Source organism: Daldinia vernicosa (genome assembly GCF_022497035.1).
Source record: "Daldinia vernicosa strain CBS 139.73 unplaced genomic scaffold F5Y00scaffold_65, whole genome shotgun sequence".
NCBI classification, from domain to species: Eukaryota; Fungi; Ascomycota; class Sordariomycetes; order Xylariales; family Hypoxylaceae; genus Daldinia; species Daldinia vernicosa.
In genome coordinates, this window is record NW_025953981.1 from 127262 (window position 1) to 150778 (window position 23517).

At 46.4% G+C, this 23517-nt stretch overlaps 11 protein-coding genes across 11 annotated transcripts; 6 read left to right on the forward strand and 5 right to left on the reverse strand.

The window, feature by feature from the left end:
* Positions 1-266: 266 nt before the first annotated feature.
* Positions 267-1316, reverse strand: F5Y00DRAFT_185683 (uncharacterized protein). The gene is made up of 3 exons (XM_048005085.1): positions 1119-1316; positions 490-1052; positions 267-431 (listed from the first exon to the last, which is right to left on the reverse strand). Exons 1-3 carry the CDS (start codon positions 1189-1191, stop codon positions 306-308), a joined length of 762 nt encoding a protein of 253 aa, XP_047860840.1. The 5' UTR covers positions 1192-1316; the 3' UTR covers positions 267-305.
* A 542-nt stretch (positions 1317-1858) lies between these two features.
* F5Y00DRAFT_247724 (uncharacterized protein) lies at positions 1859-2653 on the forward strand (the record flags this gene model as incomplete). Its single annotated transcript, XM_048009319.1, has 2 exons — positions 1859-2425; positions 2594-2653. A coding segment is annotated over one exon (253 nt), but the record flags the coding sequence as incomplete, so codon positions are not given.
* Positions 2354-4395, forward strand: F5Y00DRAFT_185735 (aldehyde dehydrogenase). The gene is made up of 3 exons (XM_048005087.1): positions 2354-2653; positions 2717-2758; positions 2824-4395. The coding sequence occupies exons 1-3, from the start codon at positions 2595-2597 to the stop codon at positions 4274-4276; spliced, it is 1554 nt and encodes a 517-aa protein (XP_047860842.1). The 5' UTR covers positions 2354-2594; the 3' UTR covers positions 4277-4395.
* Positions 4396-4513: 118 nt separating this feature from the next.
* Positions 4514-6683, reverse strand: F5Y00DRAFT_266129 (uncharacterized protein; the record flags this gene model as incomplete). Its single annotated transcript, XM_048011891.1, has 2 exons — positions 4514-6205; positions 6261-6683. The coding sequence occupies 2 exons, from the start codon at positions 6681-6683 to the stop codon at positions 4514-4516; spliced, it is 2115 nt and encodes a 704-aa protein (XP_047860843.1).
* A 778-nt stretch (positions 6684-7461) lies between these two features.
* F5Y00DRAFT_266130 (bifunctional P-450:NADPH-P450 reductase) lies at positions 7462-11257 on the forward strand (the record flags this gene model as incomplete). Its single annotated transcript, XM_048011892.1, has 7 exons — positions 7462-8307; positions 8497-8613; positions 8665-8916; positions 9007-9708; positions 9798-10100; positions 10212-10525; positions 10582-11257. 7 exons carry the CDS (start codon positions 7462-7464, stop codon positions 11255-11257), a joined length of 3210 nt encoding a protein of 1069 aa, XP_047860844.1.
* Positions 11258-12287: 1030 nt separating this feature from the next.
* On the forward strand, positions 12288-13362 carry F5Y00DRAFT_266131 (carbohydrate esterase family 5 protein; the record flags this gene model as incomplete). The annotated part of the gene is made up of 3 exons (XM_048011893.1): positions 12288-12520; positions 12578-12802; positions 12882-13362. 3 exons carry the CDS (start codon positions 12288-12290, stop codon positions 13360-13362), a joined length of 939 nt encoding a protein of 312 aa, XP_047860845.1.
* A 118-nt stretch (positions 13363-13480) lies between these two features.
* Positions 13481-15032, forward strand: F5Y00DRAFT_185812 (integral membrane protein DUF92-domain-containing protein). Its single transcript, XM_048005088.1, has one exon. The coding sequence runs from the start codon at positions 13689-13691 to the stop codon at positions 14859-14861; it is 1173 nt and encodes a 390-aa protein (XP_047860846.1). The 5' UTR covers positions 13481-13688; the 3' UTR covers positions 14862-15032.
* Positions 15033-15059: 27 nt separating this feature from the next.
* F5Y00DRAFT_266133 (peptidase S8/S53 domain-containing protein) lies at positions 15060-16046 on the reverse strand (the record flags this gene model as incomplete). Its single annotated transcript, XM_048011894.1, has 4 exons — positions 15060-15333; positions 15403-15522; positions 15585-15707; positions 15862-16046. 4 exons carry the CDS (start codon positions 16044-16046, stop codon positions 15060-15062), a joined length of 702 nt encoding a protein of 233 aa, XP_047860847.1.
* Positions 16047-16345: 299 nt separating this feature from the next.
* F5Y00DRAFT_247748 (feruloyl esterase-like protein B precursor) lies at positions 16346-18784 on the forward strand. Its single transcript, XM_048009320.1, has one exon. The coding sequence runs from the start codon at positions 16739-16741 to the stop codon at positions 18452-18454; it is 1716 nt and encodes a 571-aa protein (XP_047860848.1). The 5' UTR covers positions 16346-16738; the 3' UTR covers positions 18455-18784.
* A 594-nt stretch (positions 18785-19378) lies between these two features.
* On the reverse strand, positions 19379-20352 carry F5Y00DRAFT_266135 (RTA1 like protein; the record flags this gene model as incomplete). Its single annotated transcript, XM_048011895.1, has 3 exons — positions 19379-19806; positions 19866-20114; positions 20190-20352. The coding sequence occupies 3 exons, from the start codon at positions 20350-20352 to the stop codon at positions 19379-19381; spliced, it is 840 nt and encodes a 279-aa protein (XP_047860849.1).
* Positions 20353-22217: 1865 nt separating this feature from the next.
* On the reverse strand, positions 22218-23129 carry F5Y00DRAFT_266136 (uncharacterized protein; the record flags this gene model as incomplete). The annotated part of the gene is made up of 1 exon (XM_048011896.1): positions 22218-23129. The coding sequence occupies one exon, from the start codon at positions 23127-23129 to the stop codon at positions 22218-22220; it is 912 nt and encodes a 303-aa protein (XP_047860850.1).
* Between the last annotated feature and the right edge of the window lie 388 nt (positions 23130-23517).

The following is a 23517-nucleotide window of genomic DNA, read 5'->3' on the forward strand; positions in this document are numbered from 1 at the left end:
CACGGGGGAGACTGAGACTGGTTTGGCCGCATAATCCTGCAACATATGAAAATGAAAAACATTAATGCCCATCGGGCTAAACATGGCGCAAGTGAGTTTCACAAAGCAAGTAGACTCGACATGCCAGGGGAAACAGCCAGCATAATAGATCAGATCATTCACAACTGCGGACACACGACAAGTATCAGAGACAGTAACCTGCAAGGCAACGCAAGAGTGTTTGATTGATATGCAATATGAAGTGGCCCAAATGATTCAAGGCCATGCAGACTACGCCAACCACAGTTGATCGTGGATGGTCTTGTTCATTTAGTTGACTTTTTCTTTCCTCCAGCACTCTTACCCAAGGCAGCCTCGCGTTTCTTTGCTTCCTTAGCCTCAATTTCAGTTCTTCGGGCCTTTTCTTGTGCCTCTCTCTCTTCCTTCTCAGCCTAGATTCACATGTTAGTAGACTATAATTGCTTGTGTTAAACAATAATGATTACGAACCTGCTTTCTCGCAGCCTCGGCTTCTCGCTTCTCTCGGATCAGTCGTAAACGGGCCAGGTCAGCCTTGGCCTCGTCCGTCTTGCCAGCCTCGTGGAGTTTGCGGTACTTCTCCTTGGCTTGTTGGGCTTCTAGGGATTCTCGCTCCTTTCGGCTCATGGTTGTCAAGTTCTTGACACCCTCGGTAGCCTCTTCGACATCATTGTTTGATAAAGGGGCCTTGGTCATGTTTCGTGCAGCCTTGGAGTGGTTCGGGTTGGCAGGCATGTCGTCATCTTCCTCTTCCTCTTCGGAATCAGTGGGCAGATCGCCGACTTGAACAGTCTTGTTCTTCCTGGCAATAGCTGCCTCCTTCTGGGCCTTCTTAGCCTGTTTGCGCTCCTCTCGAGTTAACTCGGCCGTCTGTTGGGAAGGACCAGCATTATCATCGTCCTCTGAGTCTTCCTCTTCGGAGCTCTCATCCTCATCGTCGTCGTCTTCATCCCCTTTGGCATTTTCACTCCACATGCTGATCTCATTACCATCCGCGTCAAGGGGTCGGAGGTCACGAGAGAAATGCTTTCCGCCTGAAGAAAGGAAGATTAGTAACGGAGAGCTTATTAAAGAGAAAGGGAATTTTAATAGAGACATACCTCCTCGAGTGAACTTCCTGAACTTGCCTCCACGGCCACGAGAATTGCCGCCAGGTGCTCCACGTCCAGACATGATGACGGAGGTGAAGGATGGTGATAAAAGTGACGATTAGTGGGATGGCGGGGTAGATAAACCAGAATCGCGACTGGAAATAAAAACTGTACGGCGCAAGGCAGTCCAAGTCAATTCGAATACGGAATTAGAAGGATCCAAGGTTTTGGGCCTATTGTTCGCGAAACGTGAATAAATAGAAACAAGGAAAGCAAAAGAACGGGTTTAAAATAAAATAAGTTGTCGAGGTGAGTAAAAAGGTGTACCTGAGTCAAACGGCGTTGTTTGAAGAGGGGCAAAAAAACCACACGACAGGTGGTACTCCAACACAACGCGATAAAGCCTGGCTCTTGCCGTTACAGTTCACTATTAGCGCCGTTATTGTACTGCAGTCACTATTGCACAGGGGAGTCAAAGTCCCTAAGAAAAGGGCCTGAATGGCGGGGTAGGTAAGCTGTTAGCACGCCATGTATATTGACCGTCAATTATAAAGCCATTGATTGGCCAGTGTCCAATTAGCTTTAGATACCAGCACATGGCTAGCATGTACCTAGGTAGGTAAGCAAGTTACCCTCACGTTTATTCGACAAGATCAAATCCAATCAAAGACATCAAAATCAATGGAAAAATGTTATACCGCTAAGACGCAGACCCTAGCGTCTAGCCCCACTTTGCCAACCCAATAAAAAATGAAATTTCTTGCAGCAGCCTTTTCTTCTTTTTTCCTTTTTCTTTTCCTCATCATAAAACTACAATCCTTCATATTCACTCTGGCTTTCGTCGCTCTTCGGAGCTTTTCAATGGCAGGTCTTGGAGGGGAAATTGGAGGAGAGAGGAAATTACCTTCGATCACTTACCCTCTGGCCCGTTGTGGTTCCTTTGGAGCTGCTGTTAGGTACTGGAGAAATCATTGCATCGATACACGCATCTATATAATATAATATACAGGTACCCAGATAGGTTAAAAGCTTTATAGCATTTGTGATAGTTCACAACTCGTAATGAGATAAGCAGACCATGTTTAAGAGGTATATTTAAGTACCTAGGTAGTCATATCATTAGGAGTCTTAACTCCGGCGGGGAGCTCACCTCATAAACCCACTGTAGGTGTACATAGGTAACTACTCGAGATCGGCAATCAGACCGGGGTTCGCTACATACCTATGAGGTATCTACACTTCTACGAACATATTCGTCAAATTTTATGTATATATCGAGAAATGGGTTATCTTAGGGGTCACATGGTAGCCATCAAGTACGTAACATTTCCGGCCAAGTCCGATAAGTCTTGCGTTCATGCGTTCATGCGATGCGGAGTTTCGCGAATAGATTGGAGACCCGATTTCTGAATTCTTATGCCGTTGGATGTGTACTTGAATCTCGGATCGCCCGATAATCTAGATTGACAAGGCATCGTTTCCAGAATGGCGCAAACTTATCTCATGTGGGTTGCTGGGAACGAAGAGGTTGGCGAAGGGGAACTGTAAGTTGGCATCGCGCAGTAATTTTCTTGTTAGAGCGTATATTTTGTTGATGAACACAATAGATTACCAGTGGAAGACCCCGCCACTGGAGAGACCTTTGCGTTGTGAGTCTATCCATACGTGCCAATAGCTATGTATAACCTAATGGAGCTCTTTTATTTTTGACCAGTTGTCATACGGCATCCGCGTCAGATGTTGAACGCACTATTGCTCGTGCTGAGGCGGCCTTTCAGTCAGGCGTTTGGTCTAGATCCTCGCGTCACTACCGCGCTGACATCCTAGACAAATCTGCGGCGCTCCTCACAGCGTCGTTACCAAGCCTCATCGCGCTCGAGGTGCGACAGACTGGCCGCGCGATTCGCGAGATGAACGCCCAAGTTCCTTCACTGGTGCGCTGGTTTAAGTACTATGCTTCGCTTCTGCGTGTAGAGGAACAGCCTGTCTTACCAACAACGGGGAAGCTGCACAATTTCCTCCAACGTGTGCCGCTTGGTGTCGTTGTTCAGATCACTCCTTTTAACCATCCATTGCTTATTGCCGTAAAGAAGCTCGCACCCGCACTTGCCGCTGGAAATAGCATTATCCTAAAGCCGAGCGAGTTAACGCCATTATCGGCACTACTACTTGGTCGGATCTTGAAAGAAGCGGGTGTCCCCGATGGCGTTTTTAACGTTTTGCCCGGATACGGTGCCACGACCGGAAAGGCGCTCGTACAGCATCCCCTAGTAAAAAAAGTAGACGTTACAGGGGGAACAATAGCAGGGAGGGCAATCGGTGGAATCGTAGGCGGAAATCTAGCGAGATATACCGCAGAACTTGGGGGCAAGGCGCCGTTGATTGTATTTGATACGGCAGATGTTCAGGTTGCTGTTAATGGGATTGCATTTGGTAGTTTTATTGCCAGCGGTCAAACTTGCATTGCGAGTACGAGGATTATCGTGGACAATAAAATTTTGCCGCAGCTGCTAGAGAAGCTAAAGCTCAAGACGAATTCAATCCTGCAACGAATGGGTGCCCCTGACAACCTGGAGTCTACTATGGGTCCTTTGATCTCGGCAAAACAACTCAACCGCGTCGAGATGTTAGTTGACGACGCCGTGAATAGTGGCAAGGCAAAGGCAGTAGCAGGAGGAAGTAGGATGCATGGTTTTAGCCCCCTAGACGGGACCGACTTCTCTAAGGGTTACTTCTATGAGCCTACGATTCTTGTTTCGGGCGAGGAGGATAGCATCCTCGGGACACGCATTTGGCGCGAGGAGGCTTTTGGTCCTGTAATCGTGGTCGTGGGCTTTGATACGGAAAGTCAGGCCGTTAAACTGGCTAATGACAGCGAATTCGGCCTCGGAGCCGGAATCTGGACCTCAGACCTAGCGCAGGCTTTCCGAGTTTCAGAGCAACTCAACGCCGGTATCACCTGGGTAAACACACATCATCGAAATGATCCAAGTAGTCCGTGGGGTGGTGCTAAGCCATCGAGTGGTGTTGGAAGCGAAAACGGTATAGATGCTTATAATGCATACACAGCTATAAAGAGTACGATTATCAACTACGCTTCAACCGAGGAGTCACTCGTTACAGACGATTGGTTCAGCGACGGGACAGGGCCTATAAGATATGGCTGAATCTCGCAATAGACTAGGTACATATGCTAGGTGATGTTCGCTATGACACGAATATCCTTCACGCAATGAAGTTTCTTAACCACTCATACCCTTTACTACTGTTGAGTTTCAATATAGTAAGGGTAGGATGGATGCATCTACCATGACTACGATAGTAGCATCGTTATTATAGTATGATCTTCCGGCTTGAGGTGGATCGTAATAACGGCAAAGCTGGGTACCTTAGATACTCAGGACTCAAAAGAAACCGTCCCACTCCATACCAGAAAATCCCATGGACCAAAATTCGTTGACTTCACCAAGCCCCTCATCGCCTAAGTTTGGAAGGGTGTCCCAGGTAGTGGTCTCCGTACCAGCCATCACCCCGAGAATAGACTTAGCCTCGGCTAAGGCTACCCTCCCTTTAGCATCCATGGCTGGTTCAGGCGGGATGCCTTCCATTGCGGCTTCGATTCCAGCAAGTAACACGGTTATATAGACGATATCTTTAACATTATGATGACCAGCTTGGATGCGTTGTTTCGTCCATTTAGTTCCTTCTCGGAGCCACGTCAGCAGCTCGATATTGCGAAATTTGCTCCCATTTTGTTTTTGTTTGAAGGAGACTACACCAGTCCACGGAGATGTATCATGTGCTTCGTGCAGCGTCGCGGCTAGCTCCACGGCAATGATCATGACGGCCTGCCAGGGCACAGACCTAAATAGGGCCGAGCCGCAGATAAGCAGACGCTCATAGTCGCAGCAGTAGCTCTCGAAAGGGAGTATGTTATGCATCGCTATTAGAACAGGGTCATGACGCGAGGACGAGAGCGGAAAGAATGAGTGTGTCAATCTTAAAGCGGTGTCAATACAGATGGTTCGTGAGAAGTGGAACTGTGCAGGGTCTTTTAGAGCACGGGGAAGATAATGCAAATGAAGAGAAAATATATAACGGCTGAATATTAATTCGAAGTATCGCATTTGGAACGTTGTAGGTTGCGGATTCAAAGCATGTAGGTATTTCATTAAAGATCGGTATTCAGTCATCAAACCCGAGCCAATTCTTAATGTCTCACGATAGGAGCTATCAACCTTTATACCGTTCGAATATTTCGCAACCGAGAGTCGCATAGCAAAGGTCTGGCCTAAGCATATTTGAAGTGAGGAGTCGGTAAGTTCGGCCATATCATGGGAGGTGGGTTTGCTATCTTCGCCGAGATCTCCTAGCTCAGCATCGTTCAGGTTTAGGGGTAAAGAACAGTCATAGTCATCAGACGAGAACATCGGAGGTCCCGCAGCATCTACGCTAGATTCTAAAACCAGCTCGATAATTGTTGTCCATAGGCGCCGTCGCATTTCAACTTCAAAAACGGGCATTGTTGGTAATCTCGTTGGATCGCGATGTAAACCGACAGACATTGCGGCCCGAACTAAGGCGCCAGAAAAGGCCCAGACTTGGTTTTCTCGAAGGAATTGGGCCGTCTGCCGAGCCAGATGCAAGAGACACATTATTTGAATATCAAATACCGTCATTCGAAGTTTCCCCGGAGATTCAAGCCAGTTTTCGGCCTCGCGTATCCATTGATGCGCGTGAGGCCGAAGTGAGAAGACGTCGTCGTAGAAGCAAGCGCCGACAGCAAAACAAAGCTGTAATAAAACCACCTGCGCCGGGCTCGCTAGGCCGGGACTTTCCCATAGGGTATCATAAATACGCTTAGTAGTAGGGATGTGAATGATTCGATATATCGTCTCGAAAGTGCGTAGATACGCACCAAATAGAGCGTCTGCTATTCCCTTGGCTGGTAAATACGTCCCATAACGGCCCGGAGTCCACGAGAGGAGTCGTTTAGCTTTGATAGACCTTGCTAGCAATTTGCAAGTCATCATTTCTTGCCATATCTTCCCTTGTTTTCTCATCTGTTCATCAAGCCAATCTAATGCATGTGGTGACTACTAGCGAGGTTAATATAATGACTTTGAACCTATCTTGGATTTACTATCATACCAATGTCAATGAGAACATCCAATGAGTGGGAGATATGTAGCGTTTTTTGACTACCATGCCTCTTATTGGATAACTGTCTAAACACGTGGGGAGGTTGGGATGTGAGTGAAGGTCTCCAGTACTCGACCGTCCGCTATCACGCAGAGGAGTACCGCTCCCCGGCAGACAGGACGTGGCATCGAAATCAAGCCTGCTACCGGGAGGGATAGAGACCAAAACCGATCCCAACGCGCCTGAATGCCACACCTCACGACGAGTTGACTCGGTTTCTTCTGAACTTTGCCCCTCCTCTTTGCCGTTCGGTAAGTTTGGAGGGGACTTTCTAGTAGTCTCATCATCTCTAGAACCAACTTGCGTAGAGATAATGGCGGTAGAACCGTCCTTTGGACTTGGATAAGAGCATAGTTTACTCCTCGAACGCATGCAATTACTGCAGGGGTGTTGGTGGTCGCAACGGAGCTTTTTTTTCCGACAAGGTAAACAAGCGAGCGCTCTCCCGGGACGCGGATTTACTCGGGGAGTTTCATAATCCATACTTTAGATGTACTAGAAAGGCTACTCATGAGTTAGACTTGATGGACAATTAACCTAGAGTGATGTTGACACGAGTCAAAGGGGAACCAGCCCTTCGCCCATCCACATTTCGCTTGGATCCACACCAAAATCCGAGACGGACTCCGATCCCGATCCCGTGTTTCGTTCCGGAAAGATTACATATCATCTTTCGCCTTGAGCATTCTACCAGTATCCTTCAAATATCGATCGGATATAGTATTTATAAATTGTTAAGAAATACACTAATCTTATATGAATATAATGGCGATGAGACGTATTCGGATAACCCTACCACACGGATTGCTTGCGATTGCTTTCCATGTGGGTACTATCGTACGAATGCCATGGTGGCCGTGCGTGCTATCAATTAGCTGTGCTATATGAGGTTTAGAAACAGGCGGAGGAACTACAGTCCGACGACACGGGGCCGGCAGCCGTATAAACTAACCCGGCCTCTGGATCATAAAGAAAGTAGCCGCGTTTCAACGATATATAACACTTTCTAGGTGGAATATAAAACGCTAGAAGTATTACTGAAAAATCATACACCAGTATCATTGGAATAGACATTGCGAATCAATCTATAAATTTTAATATTCACCATCTACCATCTACTCCCGAATCAAGTGTCACCTATCGTCAGACTATGGCGACTAAATCTACAGTCCCAATCCCTGAGCCACCGCAACTCCCGTTCTTTGGGTATGTTACCGGCGTCGACCCTGAAAATACTCTCATATCGTTTGCTAGAATTTCGGAGAAGTATGGCGAGATCTTCCGAGCACGCGTGCCAGGAGCTAGCCTAGTATTTCTAAGCACACATGCATTGGTTGATGAGGTTTGCGATGAAAAGAGGTTTCAGAAGAAGCCCAATGATGTTTTAACACAACTCAGGGCAGGTCTTCACGACGGATTGTTTACGGCAACAAACGATGAGCCGAACTGGGGCATCGCCCATCGTGTTTTAATGCCAGCTTTTGGACCGAAAGGTATCCGCGACATGTTCGACGAGATGAAAGACATAGGTTCACAGCTTGCCTTGAAATGGGCCAGACACGGGCCATATGCAAGAATCAACGCACCCCAAGACTTCACACGCCTTACTCTCGACACAATCGCCCTTTGCTCTATGGGATTCCGATTCAATAGCTTCTACTCCGAGAATTTACACCCGTTCGTCAACTCCATGACGGAATTCCTTCTAGAGAGCGGACGCAGGTCCCAGCGACTACCGCTTCCTTCCTTCATTTATCGGACACAAGACAAGATATACGAATCCCATATTGCCGTCCTCGCCGAGACAGCCCAGGCCGTCTTAGACGAGCGCCTTGCGGATCCCGGGAACGAGCGGAAAGACCTGCTCTCAGCTATGCTTAAAGGACGAGACTCACTTAGTGGACAGAAAATGAGTGATGCTTCCATTATCAATAACCTGATCACATTTCTGGTTGCTGGGCACGAAACTACATCTGGGATGTTGTCATACGCTATGGTAAGTCTAGATTAATCCTGCATTTGTTGCTATCAATCAGTTCTTCCCCCGCTGGGTGAGTGATTCGTACTTGTCATAAGGTATCGGTTACTCACCTAAGATTAAAATGAATGATCAATACACTACCGATTCGAGCATCTGCTATACCTACTCGGATTTCATACTAACATTATGTGCTACATGTTATAGTATAGATTATTGAAGAACCCAGATACTTACCGCAAGGTGCAACAAGAAGTTGATCAAGTTATCGGCAAAGGTCCTGTGACGGTACAGCACATGCAAAAACTCCCATATATCACAGCAGTACGCTACACTCCCCACGAAAATTTGAACACGTAAGGCTTATAAAAATAGGTTCTCCGCGAAGCACTACGCTTAGATTCGCCAATCCCGATATTCTCAATAAGCCCCGTAGAGGATACATTGCTTGCTGGAAAATACCAAGTCCACAAAGGAGAATTTATCCAATGTCTTCTCAGCAAAGCACATCTCGATCCAACAGTGTTCGAAGATCCTATGGCCTTCAAACCAGAAAGGATGCTTGACGAGAACTTCAGTAAATTACCAAAGAATGCGTGGAAACCATTTGGTAACGGTGCTAGAGCCGTAAGAAACCCATCAAGCTTTTACCCCTTTTTTCTTTTCTCACTTTAAAGAGGTCTAGTGACAGCTAGCACTAACGAACAAGAACGATAGTGTATTGGTCGACCATTCGCGATGCAGGAGGCCATCCTTACTATGGCTATCCTCTTCCAGAATTTCAACTTCGTCCTAGCAGATGCAGACTATGAGTTGCGAAATAAACAGACTCTGACCATCAAACCCGATAATTTCTTCATACGAGCCATATTACGCGACAACTTAGATCCCGTTAAGCTTGAGCATCGACTTTCCGGGATCGCATCAGTGTCGGACAAGCCGAAGACAAGTACAAATGGCCTAGAACATAAGCATACGGGTCATGATCAGCAGCCCATTGCTATCCTGTACGGCTCCAACAGCGGCACTTGCGAGTCAATGGCTCAGCGGTTAGCTTTTGATGCTGCTTCCTATGGGTATAGAGTATCTACTCTGGACTGTATGGATGCTGCAGTAGAAAAGCTCCCAGAGAATCAGCCCATTATCTTTATAACAGCAAGTTATGAAGGACAACCTCCAGATAATGCGGCCCAATTTGTTTCTTGGATTGACGGCATCAAAGACAAGTCAGCTCTCCGCGGATCATCATACGCAGTCTTTGGATGTGGCCATCACGATTGGTCTCAGACATTCCACCGAATTCCTATACTCATAAATACAAGACTGGAAGACCTCGGTGCAACGAATATTGCGGAACTGGGCCTTGCGGATGTGGCCCGGGAAGATCCATTTGTTGCTTTTGAGACATGGGAAGATAATGTAAGCGTTCTGTCTAAACCACCATCCGGACCTGTTGAAAGCAGATACCGCTTATTCATAACTGATTTATTTTATGCTGACTTACGCAGGTGCTCTGGCCAGCCCTAAATATGTTGAGTGCCAGCAAGGGATCGGACGGGCGGCCGGGAATACACCATGCATCATTGACAGTGGATGTATCCAATACGCGCCCATCTATACTTAAACAGAGTGTAGAAGAGGGGCGTATACTCGCGGCCAAATTTCTAACTGCAGACGGCGAACCTGCAAAGAAACATGTGGAAATCCAGCTCCCGGCCGGCGTGACCTATATGCCTGGGGACTACTTGTCCGTCCTACCTATTAACCCCAAGGAAACGGTCCAAAGAGCCATGCGTAGACTTGGATTGCCGGTAACGTGGCCATTTTCTTTTGATATATACTACTAAATACGTCTTGCTTTCGACAAAGTCCTCGGAATCTCATCCCTTAAGTATTTACTAATCGTGTTCACCCTTCTATAGTGGGATACAAGCATCAGAATCTCGGGTACCGGTATAAGGCTACCTACCAACGAACTAGTACCTGCTAGTAGTATATTGAGCGACTTCGTAGAGCTCGCCCAGCCAGCCACCAAACGGAATATCCTCGCGTTGGCTGATGCAACCGATAGCGAGGACGACCGTAAAGTGCTGAAGAACTTAACCACCGAAAACTACGACGCGGAAGTACTTGCAAAGAGAGCATCGGTATTAGACTTACTAGAAATGTTTCCCTCTGTCAACTTAGGTCTGGGATCCTTTCTGGCGATGCTCCCACCGATGCGTCTTCGCCAATAGTAGGTTCTCTCCACTTCGTCTCAAGAAAAGGATGTAAAATAACAATAAAACCCAGCTCTATCTCGTCGTCGCCCCTAGAGGACCCTCTAAAGGTCTCTATTACTTTCTCTTTGGTCTCGGGACGCGCCAAATCTGGCCGAGGAAACTACATAGGCGTCGCGAGCTCCTACCTGGGAGGCCTTGAAACTAACGATAGACTCCGCGTGTCTGTGCGGCCGTCTCATATGGCTTTTCATCTGCCAGATACTCCGGAGAAGACGCCACTGATTCTCGTTGCAGCGGGAAGCGGCATAGCGCCTTTCCGTGGCTTCATTCAACATCGTGCTGTGATGATCAGATCAGGCCGTAAACTAGCCCCAGCTGTACTATATCATGGTTGTCGGGAACCGGGTAAGGATGACTTGTATTCCGCAGAGTTTACCGAGTGGGAAAAGGCTGGAGCTGTTATAATTAAGCGAGCGTTTAGTCGAACACCGGAGGAGTCGGGCGGATCCAAGTATGTGCAAGACATCGTATGGGCGGATCGACTCGGTTTTCTCCAATTGTGGCAAGAGGGTGCACAGCTCTACATTTGTGGCTCGCGGAAGGTCAGCCAGGGGGTTGAAAAGGTCATCAAAGATATACGCCAAGAAGAATCGAAGATAAAGGGCGAGTACCTGAGCGACGAGGACGCGAAAATATGGTGGGATGAGTTGAGAAATGTACGATACGCCACCGACGTGTTTGACTAAAGGGGGGTTACCACACTGTGCTAATGAGGCGTGAATCCGTCAAAAGCATTAGTACGCTCAGTTCGATGGAAGGTACCTACTATTAGATTGAAACCAGGTATATAGGTATATATAGATAGGTAGGTATGTATAATTTAATCATATCAAAAAAGATTACCAGTTTTCGGGTGAAGGTCCTGAAATAGTAATGGGCCGGGTGCCTAAACCGGACGCGTTTGCTCTGGACTGAAATGGCGTACTACGCTTATAAGACTCACCGACAAAGGGTTTAGAGCCTATTTTTGAAGGAGGAATCTTGTAGCGAATCTCGCCTTATAATACATCCCGTCAATACGGGCCGGTAGGGAGACGTTGACGAACAAACTGACGTTATTTCGCAACTTAGGATCGTAAAATTACAAGCGGAGTTACGTTTCTTCGGTATAGCACAATTATTCTCTTACTCGCGAGCAGAAGTGCACGTCTTACCACGCAACAAAGAAGCACGGATTCGAGAACCCCGCACATGTGAGCCCGTAGCTCATATCCCCTCACTCGAGACCAACTATGAACATGCGCCGGACCAGTGCCATTTTTCTTCATGACGAAAACGGGGAGATTAAAGGACAGTCGTATTTCTAATCTCCAAATACGTGTGATTAGGCTCAAACAGTAAACCATCTACGTGGGACAGGACGCTGGGACAAAACGGCAGGGATTATCGCTCGACGATCGCGAAACGCCTTCCACTTCCAATTCCTAATTAATATAGTCTTCTACAAGCATTTGGCTCCTTGACTTGCTTATTTAGAATATGGTTGTCTCGAATTCATTGGATAGATTACGCTGCTTGACTATAACGTAACTACGATATAAGACATAACGCTATTCTAGAGTGAAAATCGTGAAAATCTAACATTTATATATCAGAGGTACCTACTTAAGTTAAGGCGCTTCTGTCCAAAGTTATTCGGGTCTTAGGATCAGTAAAAACTATAAAAACCATTAAATTTTGACATTCAAGGCGTTTCGACTTTCTTGGGTTGCGATGATGGTATCCGTTGCTGGCATGCATGCACATGCGAGTTTGAGGCATGTCATGTTATCTGGTTTTGTTGCCTCTTTATATTTTGCGTCCGCGTCACCAGTATCAGCGGCCGCCGTCATAAGTCACCGGGACACAGCTGTCTCCGTAAACGACTGGGACCCCGTGCTTCAGGAAATTGAAGGCGCACAATGCGCCGACCTTGCGGTAATTTTCGCCCGCGGCACCTTTGATAAAGGGTAAGGGAATTAAGTCTTCGCTTGGGTCTGAGATGTGCTAATAAACTCAACTTGTAGAAACCTAGGACCCTGGGTTGGTGGTCCGTTCCGTGATGCCTTAGTTAGTGGGTCGACGGGCATCGATCTGGCAATCCAAGGCGTCAATACTGATAACTACCCGGCCGATTTGTCTGGTTACATTGAAGAAGGAGGGTCAAGCAGTTGCGCTACGAGCATCGGAGAGAGCGTACAGAAATACGTCTCGTATTGTCCGGATGTTAAAATTGCCATTTGGGGATGGAGGTAAGTCAAACTTATTAAATCCGTCTTTCTTCGAAACTAGCTATCGTTGCGAGACCCGGACTAATACGTTTGATAATAGCCAAGGCGCGCAGTGCGCACACAAAGCGTTAGATGAACTAGGCAGTGCAGTTACAAATGTTATCGCGTTGGGGGTATTCGGCGACCCGATAAGCGTTTGGCAAGACAGCGTAGATTACCCTGCGATACCAGAAGGCATCACGCTTCTATCGTATTGCGAAAAGACAACTCCGGACCCTCTTTGTACTGATCCGATGGAAGACTTTCCACAGAATCCCAAGGCGTTTATCGACAGGCTCAAGACTATCTGGGAAGAGGTAGATACGACGCACATGAACGATGCCCAGAAAGAAGCTGTTGGGGAGCTTCTAGTTGAGCTCCCTAAACAAGCCATAAAAGAACTCGGCCAGCTCGCGACGGATATCTCCCAAGGTCACCTACGACGCTGGATGCTGAGTCCGCAACATTTTTGGTACGGCATTGACGGGAAGGTTAAGACAGCCGTAGACGACCTTCTTCGTGTATATAATAGTCAAAAGTAGCCGAGGACTAAAGGAATATCAGAAATTAGGTATAGGTAATGTGAACTTTCATCGTTTAGTACGTGTAAGCCCCAACTCACCAAAACTTGGTTCTGCGCATGTGTCTTAGTTATTATCGATAACGATATGAAGTACCGATATATAACTCATTGGCCTGGCTTTTTAGTAAGCCTCCGTTTCTCTCCACATGCTCATCTGCAGATTGGACTTTGGATCAACTTACAACATCGTACAAGTACTTAACGCACATCCCCAATAAATGAACCTGCAAAGTTCAGTTTCGTAACGAGACGTCAAAAATATATTGTTGCGTCCAGGCTCTCGTGATGAAAGCTGTGATCGCTATCCCTGCGACGCTCGCCCTCGTTTACCGGGCGTATTCGCACAAGTCGCTTACGCCGCTCGGCATCTTGACTGCTGCGCTGACCGCTGCCGCCCATGCTGTTCACCCTTGGAATTTACCTTTCGTGCTTCTCTGCGTCTTTTTTCTAGCCGGGACTCGTGTCACCAAGATAAAGGCAAATGTCAAATCAGGCCTTACGTTGCACTCGCGGGGAAGTGCTGGCGGCGAGGGCCCAAGAACGCACGTCCAAGTGCTCGCAAATTCTCTAATGGCCTCTATCTTGACCCTTATGCACGCCTACCAGCTCCGCGCGCGGCGAGATACGGTAGTTACCCGTGGGGAGATTCCGGAGGGCTCATTCTGCTATAAATGGGGCGGAGATATATTAGTTCTCGGCATAATCGCCAATTATGCCGCCGTTTGCGCCGATACTTTCTCCTCCGAACTGGGCATCTTATCGCGCAGCTCCCCAAGATTGATCACGTCTTTCTCACTGCGAAAGGTTCCTCCTGGCACAAACGGAGGTGTCACATTATGGGGATCAGTCGCTGGCCTCTTAGGGTCCATGATCATCGTCGCTACAGCTCTAATGTTTCTTCCCTTTTGCGGCGAGGATACAAAGGGTAAGGTTGGCGGCGGCGAGAGCTGGACTACTGGCCAGAAAGCTACGCTGGCTTGGGCATTAAGCCTATGGGGTGCGCTGGGCAGTCTGTTGGATAGCTTTCTTGGAGGTTGGTTCCAGAGGAGCGTCCGAGACGTGCGTTCGGGAAAAATTGTCGAGGGCGAAGGCGGACTTCGCGTCTTGACGTCTCCATCGGATGCCGAACCTCATGCTCGCCAGGATACCGAACAGAACGTTACTACTAATATTAAGGCGAGCATACTTCATGGAGAAGGGGGTGACGCCGTCGAGAGCCGATTGGTCCCTCCTGAAGCCAGCGTAGACGACTTATCAAAGGATCCTTACGACCCAAAAGATAGACATCGGGGTTCTCATTTTGGCGACCGGAAGCCCACCCGAGTGGCTGAAAGCGGATTTGATTTGCTAGATAATAATGACGTTAACTTCTTAATGGCCTTTACAATGAGTGTCGGTGCAATCGTGCTCGCTGGTTGGTATTGGCAGGTACCTCTGGACGATATCCTGAAGTCCTGAATGCACAGGAAAAGAGAGAGTTTCTTGATGGTGGATTTACGTTGGCTAATAGTTGAATTCGTTCCAGACTAGGTACCTAATCAATTCTCATTTTGACATGAATATGACGATGCCACGTATTTATCCACATCATTGCAAGGCCATAAAAGTCTCCAGTAACTTTGGATAGTTTGGTGTCCCCGACCCACTCGTTGGATCCTACCCTTTTACAGCATTGAAACCTTCTATATCGCACATGGAGTTGTCGCCAGTTACAAGGTCATCGAACATTCCAGGATTAGCATAGAGGACGGGATTGACAAATCCCACAGTCGACTTGCCGACTGCAAGCCTCTCCTCGTTGATGCGGTTAAATATGGCGCCGACCAACGGAGTAGCGGCCGAGGTGCCATCGGCGACATCGAGCTCGCCTAGCACGGCAACAGCAACATTTTTATCAAGGGCCGAGATATCGGGGAGCCCACTACCAGAACTATTGTACATACTTGAGCGACCCGGGTTGTGTTCTGCGAAGTAGGCAGAAACGACAGATTATTGGTACGCTGGTGTTGGATAATACCACGAGAATCCGCCGGAGGAGGCCCAATTGGTATCTTTGGCCACGGTCTGGCTCCTATTTGACAGCAACATCGTGGCGCCGACTGATGTGACGTATGGACAACTATTCACTAAATTAGTCTCTAAGTCTCTTCAAGTAAATCAAGAAACCATGACTATGCATACCTTCCCGGATGAGAAGCGTAAAATGTACCAAAGTTAGACGGCATACATTGGCGGGTCGCAAGAGGGCCGCTATTTCCGGCTGAGCCTACGACGGTGACGCCTTGGAGGCCCAGTTTCATCCACCTACATACCACAGTTAGTTCCTTCTTTTGGCAAGTTGGGTGTGCCTTGAATGGCTGGCTCATTGCACTGCCGCATTTGGTAGTTGGTACTATAAGTTGACTCTGCTCTCGAATACGATATTGAGATGACGTGTGTCGGTTTGTATGTACCGCACATGTTGGGGTGTGCCTTATCAGCAGGTGGGATATCATGGAGTTTCGCGATGCATTCTGGTGTTCCTATTTCGGAGCAATTAGATTGTTGACGCCTCTCATTTCTATGGCGGGACATTGATCTCGTCTTTTTCTCCTGGGGTCTAGGCTGCCTCCTGTCCTTACGCGGCCCCTTAATCTCGGCCATGAAGATGTATCATTTCGAATTAACTATTCAAATAGTCGTCGTCATTGGTGGATTACGTAATTTCATCTTTACAACTTTACAATGCTAGTGGCTCCGCGCGTCAGGCATTGGTCTGTAATCGAGGAAACGATTGATAATAGACGATCAGACGATATTGTTTCAAAGGTTCTCAGACTGTGCTATGTACCTACCTAGGTAGATTGGGGGCGTGTCAGATTAGATGCAATCAGATCAGATTAGATTAGATTAGGTTGGACTCGATCTTGAAAATGTGTGACCTAATGTCGATACATTTCTTTCTTCAATGGGAAACCAGAACTGCACCAAGATGAATTATTATCTTTAACCAAGCATGATATGGTGAACTAACTACCCATACCTATCTACATAGTATTTCAATCATCGTATTCTCCATTTTAACGGCTAAGTACCTGGGTACAAAACCCCACCGGCTACTACGTCGATGCCCCAGCGTCTCCATCAGAGCATGGATAGGGCAAGTGAAGTTCTAAGGGACGCGCGGCTCATCATAACGGCATTGACATATCGTTAAGGATGGAGCATACTTTATATTAGGCGGGATGGCCCCTAATGCTTTTGCTTCCCTCCATCAGAATCCGTTCTCATAATCTGATGGCCTTTCGATACCAATCCGCATCAACACCTCACGCCTCTCTTTCAGTCTCGCGCTAATGATTTCCTTCCAGAAATTAATAGGCTTAAGTGCCTTGGTAGGTTCTGCGAGAGCTGTCTCGCTATCCGATTACTGTACGGCTACTTTTGCTACCAGCGTATTGCCAACTCAGGACCTCGGACTAGGTGTCACTCTCGACGTCTCGTCGGTGTCAGCTACTCTTGCGACTAACAAATCATTTACTTCCGAATGGTTTGGGACTGTCGCGATCGACTATTGCAATATCACGTTCGCCTATTCTCACGATGGAATTGCGAACGATGTCGTCCACGTGTCATATCTTGTCCCGCCACCGGACAAGTTTTTGAACCGATACGTCTCTACGGGAGGAGGCGGCTTTGCCATTAATTCGGGGTCATCGTTCAGTCCTGTTGGTATCATTTCTGGTGCTGTATCGGGCATTACGGATGGAGGTTTCGGTAACTTCAATACTGAGTTCGATGAAGTATTCCTCTTGGCGAATAACACGGTCAATTGGCAAGCAACATATATGTTTGGATATCAGGCGCACCACGAGCTTGCTACACTCGGAAAACAGCTTACCAGGAACTTTTTCAACGTATCCGATAGCCAAAAAATTTATTCTTACTATCAAGGGTGTTCCGAAGGTGGCCGTGAGGGATGGAGCCAAATCCAACGCTTCGCGGATCAATTTGACGGACTCGTAACTGGCGCGCCTGCTTTACGATTCAGCCATCAGCAGACGAATCATTTATCAGGCGGGGTCATAGAAAAAGCAATCGGTTACTTTCCGCCCCCTTGTGAGCTTGAGAAAATCGTTAACTTGACAATTGCTGCTTGTGATGGCTTGGACGGTAGGGTAGATGGCGTGGTTGCGCGTTCCGATCTCTGCAAGTTAACCTTTAACTACAATTCGACAATCGGTCAGCCATACTACTGTGCAGCATCTAATGGTGGACTCCCGGGTTCTAGCTCTACGCCCGAACAGAATGGTACCATCACTGCGGAGGGTGTGGCAGTAGCCTCCGCATTTACGAACGGTCTGATGGACTCCAAGGGGAAACGCATATACATAAACCCCCAACCCGGCTCCGCCTTTACTGACGCTACAACTCAATTCAATGAGGATTCAGGTGAATGGGAGCCCAATCTCTCGGGTATAGGAGCTCAGTGGATTGCACGCTATCTATATCTCCAACAAAAAGATTCGCTTGATAGTCTCGATAATGTGACTGCTGATACTCTGAGGGATTGGATGACATCCGGTATGCAAAAATACCAGGACTCACTTCAGACGACCTGGCCAGACCTGAGCCCCTTCAAGGCAGCCGGGGGCAAAGTCATCCATGTCCACGGAGAGGCGGATTCTTCAATCCCAGCTGGATCTTCGATTCATTATTACGACTCTGTTCGGAATTCCATGTACGACGACCTAAGTTACAACGACAGTATATCCGCAATGGATGACTTTTACCGCCTATATATTGTTCCTGGTGGAGAACATTGTGGAAGTAACCAAGATCAACCAGGCGGTGGCTGGCCTGCAACTACACTCCAAGCAGTTATCGAATGGGCCGAGAAAGGAACCGCGCCTGATAAACTTAATAACACGGGGGATATTGATGTCTTGTGCAAATGGCCTCTCCGCCCATTATGGTCCAACAATGGAAGTCATTTCGATTGCGTATATGACTCTAAGTCAACGGAGTCCTGGACTTACACCTTTGACGCCTTCAAATACCCGGTCTATTAGGTTACGAGAGCCTGGCACTTTACTTCTACTCTCCTATATTTTATTAGTACCGCCACAAATTTTCCAACCAATCAGATCCTTAAAATCGCCCCGCAGTTGGCGATATTCTCCTTTGCCATTCTATTCTATCGCATAACGTCTAAAACATATGCGAATAATATAGAAAGATTACGCAAAACAAGCTCTATCTAACTATATTAATTATCAAAAATTTTATATAATACTGAAATAATTCAATTGATTTTACAAAAAATTCATCGGACGTGCGTTAAGGTGTGGCTAGCCAATCAAAGGCTAGACTTTAGCTGTGGCGTTAGTTTTGCGCATGATCCCCCCCCCCCTTTTCTCCCCCTTTCCCCCGTACGCGCTTGCGCGGGCGGGCAACGCAGCTAGTATCTAAATATTTTAAGATGGAAAGTTCTGATGGCCATGTTCAAATATCCCGTGAGCACAGAATGTAGTAAATAACGTTGTATGCTAGTCCCTGTTAATCATATCTAAGGACGATGTCCCGTATGTTGAAGTGGTAAAACCTATATAATCAATTGAGGTATTGTGGTTGGCTTAGAAGTGAGGATCGGATTTATAAAGAAGCGAATGGTTGAAATTTTATCCACGTTCCTACCTAGCTATCTGGGGATATCAAATACGTATTTTAAAATCGCTCGACGAAGTTAGCAAACGGTGGTTCTAATACAAGGTCAAGTATACAGCGCCCGGGAACTTTTTATATCCCGCATTATTCTCTAACTACTCGAGTGTACATCTCTATTCCTTTGTATATCAATTATAATACGCCTTGACCCTTTGAATGAAATGATGAAAAAAATGATGTAGATGCTTCTATGCCTGTGTCAACCCATTCACGCTGCGGTCTTCGTACGGATTGACAGCTTTATGCAGTTACCCAGGCGATAGTTTACCTCAACCCAAAACCTCCAGGCTCGTGACAGAGATGCGTTCGTGTCCATCTCGATTAATTACCCTGCTAGGATGAAACCAGTTATAGGCAAGCGAAACGATAAGCATGGGGAGCGCATCTAAACAGTACAAATAGACCTCTTTCGATTGTAACTCCCCGTCGGACCCTAAGACGTACTCTGCTACACGATACACAGATCGGACCATGACCAGGGCACTGGATAGGTATAGAACCAAAATGAGAGTCTTCCACGGAGTAGGTAGTGCTAGGGCATTTCGAGTAGGGTTCTGCGTGATACGTCTGTGGAATACGAATGTAACAACCATAAAAAAGCCGAAAAAGACGATTTGTATGCAAAGGCCGCCAATTATGATGTTTTCGCCCCGGCGAACGTCATCCACAGATTTCGCTTGTGTTAGCATGCCGCCGCCTACGTAAACGGATATAAGTATGTGGATGAGTTCTGGATAACTTAGTAGGATTGCTCACCTCCGCCTTGAGCGAAAAAGGATAAGACATCACCCAGAACAAAAACTTTTGTTAACCATTGTGGCCTGATGAGTGAATATTTCTCTGCTTCAAGAAGGACAACTAAGCGTCCTAGAATCATGTAGATGGAGGCTGCAAAGAGAGTAGGTCCAAGGAGAAGGAGTATCGACTGAATAATGTATGGATTTTTAGTGAAGTTGGGATATTCCGGCGATGACATTGCTCTCCCGATGTAGCCGACGGTCTCAACTATGCAGAAACTGGTTAAAGATCCAATCTCATGTAGGCAAGGACGTAAATGAAGATACTATCCAGACAACTTACAGAGACATCCAACGACGAATGGAATAAAGTACCATATTCTTTTTTGGAAAAGTACTTTTACATGGAAAAGAGATGAAATGGCGAATAAAATGATGAATATCACAGCAGCGACCATAGATGGCTGATACCGATAGAACACGAAGGTAGGCGTCTCGTCAGCCATGTTGTAGATTATTGGTCTTAGATTTCGGATATTGGGGTATTGGATCGGGGACGGTTAGTTTGGACGGAAAATATTGTCTTCAACTAATGTATTCGATTTGTCGTGCTGCGGGCAAACCCTTATATTCACAGGAATCGAAATCTGCCTAACCGCTGAAACGCGTAAAATCCTAGATATATGGTTCTCTCATAAGGCGTAACATCGCAATTGGCATATCTGAGGCTCTGCGCTATATGGCTTTTACCCCTGCTCACCTACTTATGCCCTAAAACTCGTACTCGCACTCGGGCAGCCAAATCAATGACACCCCCCCTTTTCTACCTATACCTCTGCTCGTAAAGGAAACACATTCGCATTTTCGTACTTTAAGGAGAATAAATACGTATAGTCAATGTAGCCCTAATGCTTCGATACGGCACTGATGGTAAATAATTGTTACTTCTTGCTTAATATTAAATACGAATATATTGTTACAGGTACGTCCTAGATTAAAAGTGCGTAGATAGGTACACTTCATAGGATTTTATGTCTATGAACACTGGTAGTTATCCGACTGCCTCATGAGTCCAGCTTCTCAGGTAATGGGTTAATAGATACACCAGATACTCATTATTGGCGATCTATTTTATATAACCATTTATCATAGAGCTACTTGCGCCCTAGTAAGCGCATTGTAATGCATGACGTTGTCTCGTGTTGATACTACCTTAAGTCTGTACGGATCACTATATAGAAGAAACATCAGAAATTCTATGAACACTTTAAAGGAGTGGATCAGAGAATTTTGAGATTCACAGTACTGCCACATTTCAAGCTACGCTGTAAATCCTATTTTAAGAACCGGCTTGGAGACTTGTTGGGCAAGCTCAGCATTTCTGCCTTCGGTATGTCCCCACTTATACTTCGCACTTCGTAATTACACGTTCGTACAATGCGAGAGATACGAGCGTTTCGCGAACAACTTTCCCACTGGGCTTTTTTATCCTAGCGCCTTCAAACCCAACCGTGCGTAATAGCCAGCGGCGTACCGATTCAGAAAGCCGGCGTTGCTTTATAAAGTCAAACAATCAATTCGTAATTATTCGGGCTGAGTAGATCTAGGCCGGATTAGTATTGGTCTGGGACGTCTTGTCATTTCAGCTTCGTCAAATCACATACCTCCTTTAGCCACCAATTATATCATGCGAATACGTATGAAAGTGGGCATGGATGCCCTCATTTCAACTGACCTTTCAACAACCAAAAAACCGAACTTATCTTGATCTTCTAAAGATAGGGTCTTAGTAAGTTTACGCTAGATTAACATAAGTAAGGCCGGATAAATTACGCACGTCAGGATCGCTGGGGTAGGCAATTGGTCTTCATAAGACTACCAAGCCACCATCAGTGTTTTGAGGCTTCAGGACGTCATTTGATAGCTTCACTCGAAATTCAAGTTCATGTCTTTTGTGATTAGTAATGAACTCATTATAGGTAATAGTCAGGCTTGAGAACCAATTTCTTTTCTGGCACAATGGATCTTCGAGCTGGTGTTGTTAGGCGTGATGCTTTCTACGAGAACATTTCCTACTAAGACGTCTTAGACAAAAGGGGCAATACGTCCGCAGTTATAATTATTCAGTATTATAGAAAATATTATAATTTCGAGTTTCATTATTAGTTGTGTCAACGTCGCGTGCGTATTATTCATGGTCTTAAGGATCTAGATAGTAGAATTATAAGATCATGATATGCAATCTAGAGCAGCCTCCCCTGTGTTTTACCAAACCACTTGGTCTAATGCTACTTGCTGCAAGGGTCTTATCTCCGGGTATAAGAAGTATATGGGTAGTTGACTTATTCTGCTGTTATGAAAACACGTTCCCTCATTTTTCCACCGCTGATATTTTCGGAAGGAGAAAGCTAAACCAAAATACCAACATTATGCCTAAAAGAATACACATTAAAGCTATAAGCCCAATTTCGTCTCGGGGTTGGTCTTCTCGGGGTTGGTCTTGAGCTGTTATAGGAACGTTCTCTACAGGATTCTGAGGCTGCTGTGGCCTGTCTATATGCGCGCCAGGTTCAAAGCGCCTAGTTAACCATTCCTGAGATAACAACCGGCGTCCCTCTCCCTCCTCCGGTAACGCGCTGCCACGTATTGGAGATAGCTCTGTGAGTCTAACCTCGCCGTCTACCTGCCACTCCCAGTCTGCTGTTTCCGGCGGAATATAATCCTCATACGTAGTACGCCACGATGTTGTAAGCATCGATTCCCCATTGTGAAAGAGGTGAAAGACTATAGCTGCTCGCCTGCGTGAAGCATCATTCTCAACATTCTCGGTATTCTCGGTATTCTCGGTATTCTCAGTATTCTCAGTATTCTCGACATTCTCGACATTCTCGACATTCTCGACATTCTCAGCGCCCTCAGACTCTTTTTCCCTATTGTCGCCATTTTGCGTTTTCGAATTTCCAGATAACCTCGGGAAGTCGGGGTGTAGCGCGATAAGAATTGTCTGTTCTAGATTTTGGTCTGGATCTTCAGCGTGGTTGGGCCGCACACGCAATACAGCGGTGACCGTACTCGGATCCGAACCTGCTTCTGGCCCTACCTCATTCTCTTTCTCATCTTCATCCTTCTCCCCCTCGCTCCAGTCATTATTGGGGTCGTCATCATTATTTTCGGCCTTTTTTGAATCGTTGCTATTTTTCCCCGGGCGAAATTTACCCTCTTGGTCCTCTGTTTCGTCTTTTGGAACAATATTTGAATTAGAAACATTTGAGGGGCCGGCCATTTTAAGTACCTATATGTATTCAATCAAACAATAAGGGTTGAACAGGAATATATGTTAAGTGATCTTCAGCTAGTAAGTGGTAAGGATGTCTCCAAATATTATATTAAGTATAGTAGGTAATAGAATTTTGATATGAACAAATCTATCAACGTTCTTCGTTTACTACCCATATCTTCGCAGTGAAACTCTTTGTGTATTCTAGTATAGATGAGGCTCATTGTTGCTGTTAGATTGCTGTTTCCGGAATCGATGCTTACGGTTTAGACCACGACGAACAAACTAGCGATACATAATAAAGTTCACCGAATACCATAATCATCTCGCCCACGTTGATACTACTATTAGTCGAGAGTAATAATTGTTGGAATTTGAATAGGCCTGCGTGCGA

Bases quoted from the DNA above. Each gene is read 5' to 3' on its own strand.
- F5Y00DRAFT_185683 (XM_048005085.1), bottom strand. From the start codon at position 1,191: ATGTCTGGACGTGGAGCACCTGGCGGCAATTCTCGTGGCCGTGGAGGC. The intron at 1,053-1,118 runs GTATGTCTCTAT...TCCTTTCTTCAG, and splicing joins CAGGAAGTTCACTCGAGGAG to GCGGAAAGCATTTCTCTCGT. The intron at 432-489 runs GTTCGTAATCAT...ATGTGAATCTAG, and splicing joins CCGAGGCTGCGAGAAAGCAG to GCTGAGAAGGAAGAGAGAGA.
- F5Y00DRAFT_185735 (XM_048005087.1), top strand. From the start codon at position 2,595: ATGGCGCAAACTTATCTCATGTGGGTTGCTGGGAACGAAGAGGTTGGC. The intron at 2,654-2,716 runs GTAAGTTGGCAT...TGAACACAATAG, and splicing joins GAGGTTGGCGAAGGGGAACT to ATTACCAGTGGAAGACCCCG. The intron at 2,759-2,823 runs GTGAGTCTATCC...ATTTTTGACCAG, and splicing joins ACTGGAGAGACCTTTGCGTT to TTGTCATACGGCATCCGCGT.
- F5Y00DRAFT_185812 (XM_048005088.1), top strand. From the start codon at position 13,689: ATGAAAGCTGTGATCGCTATCCCTGCGACGCTCGCCCTCGTTTACCGG.
- F5Y00DRAFT_247748 (XM_048009320.1), top strand. From the start codon at position 16,739: ATGATTTCCTTCCAGAAATTAATAGGCTTAAGTGCCTTGGTAGGTTCT.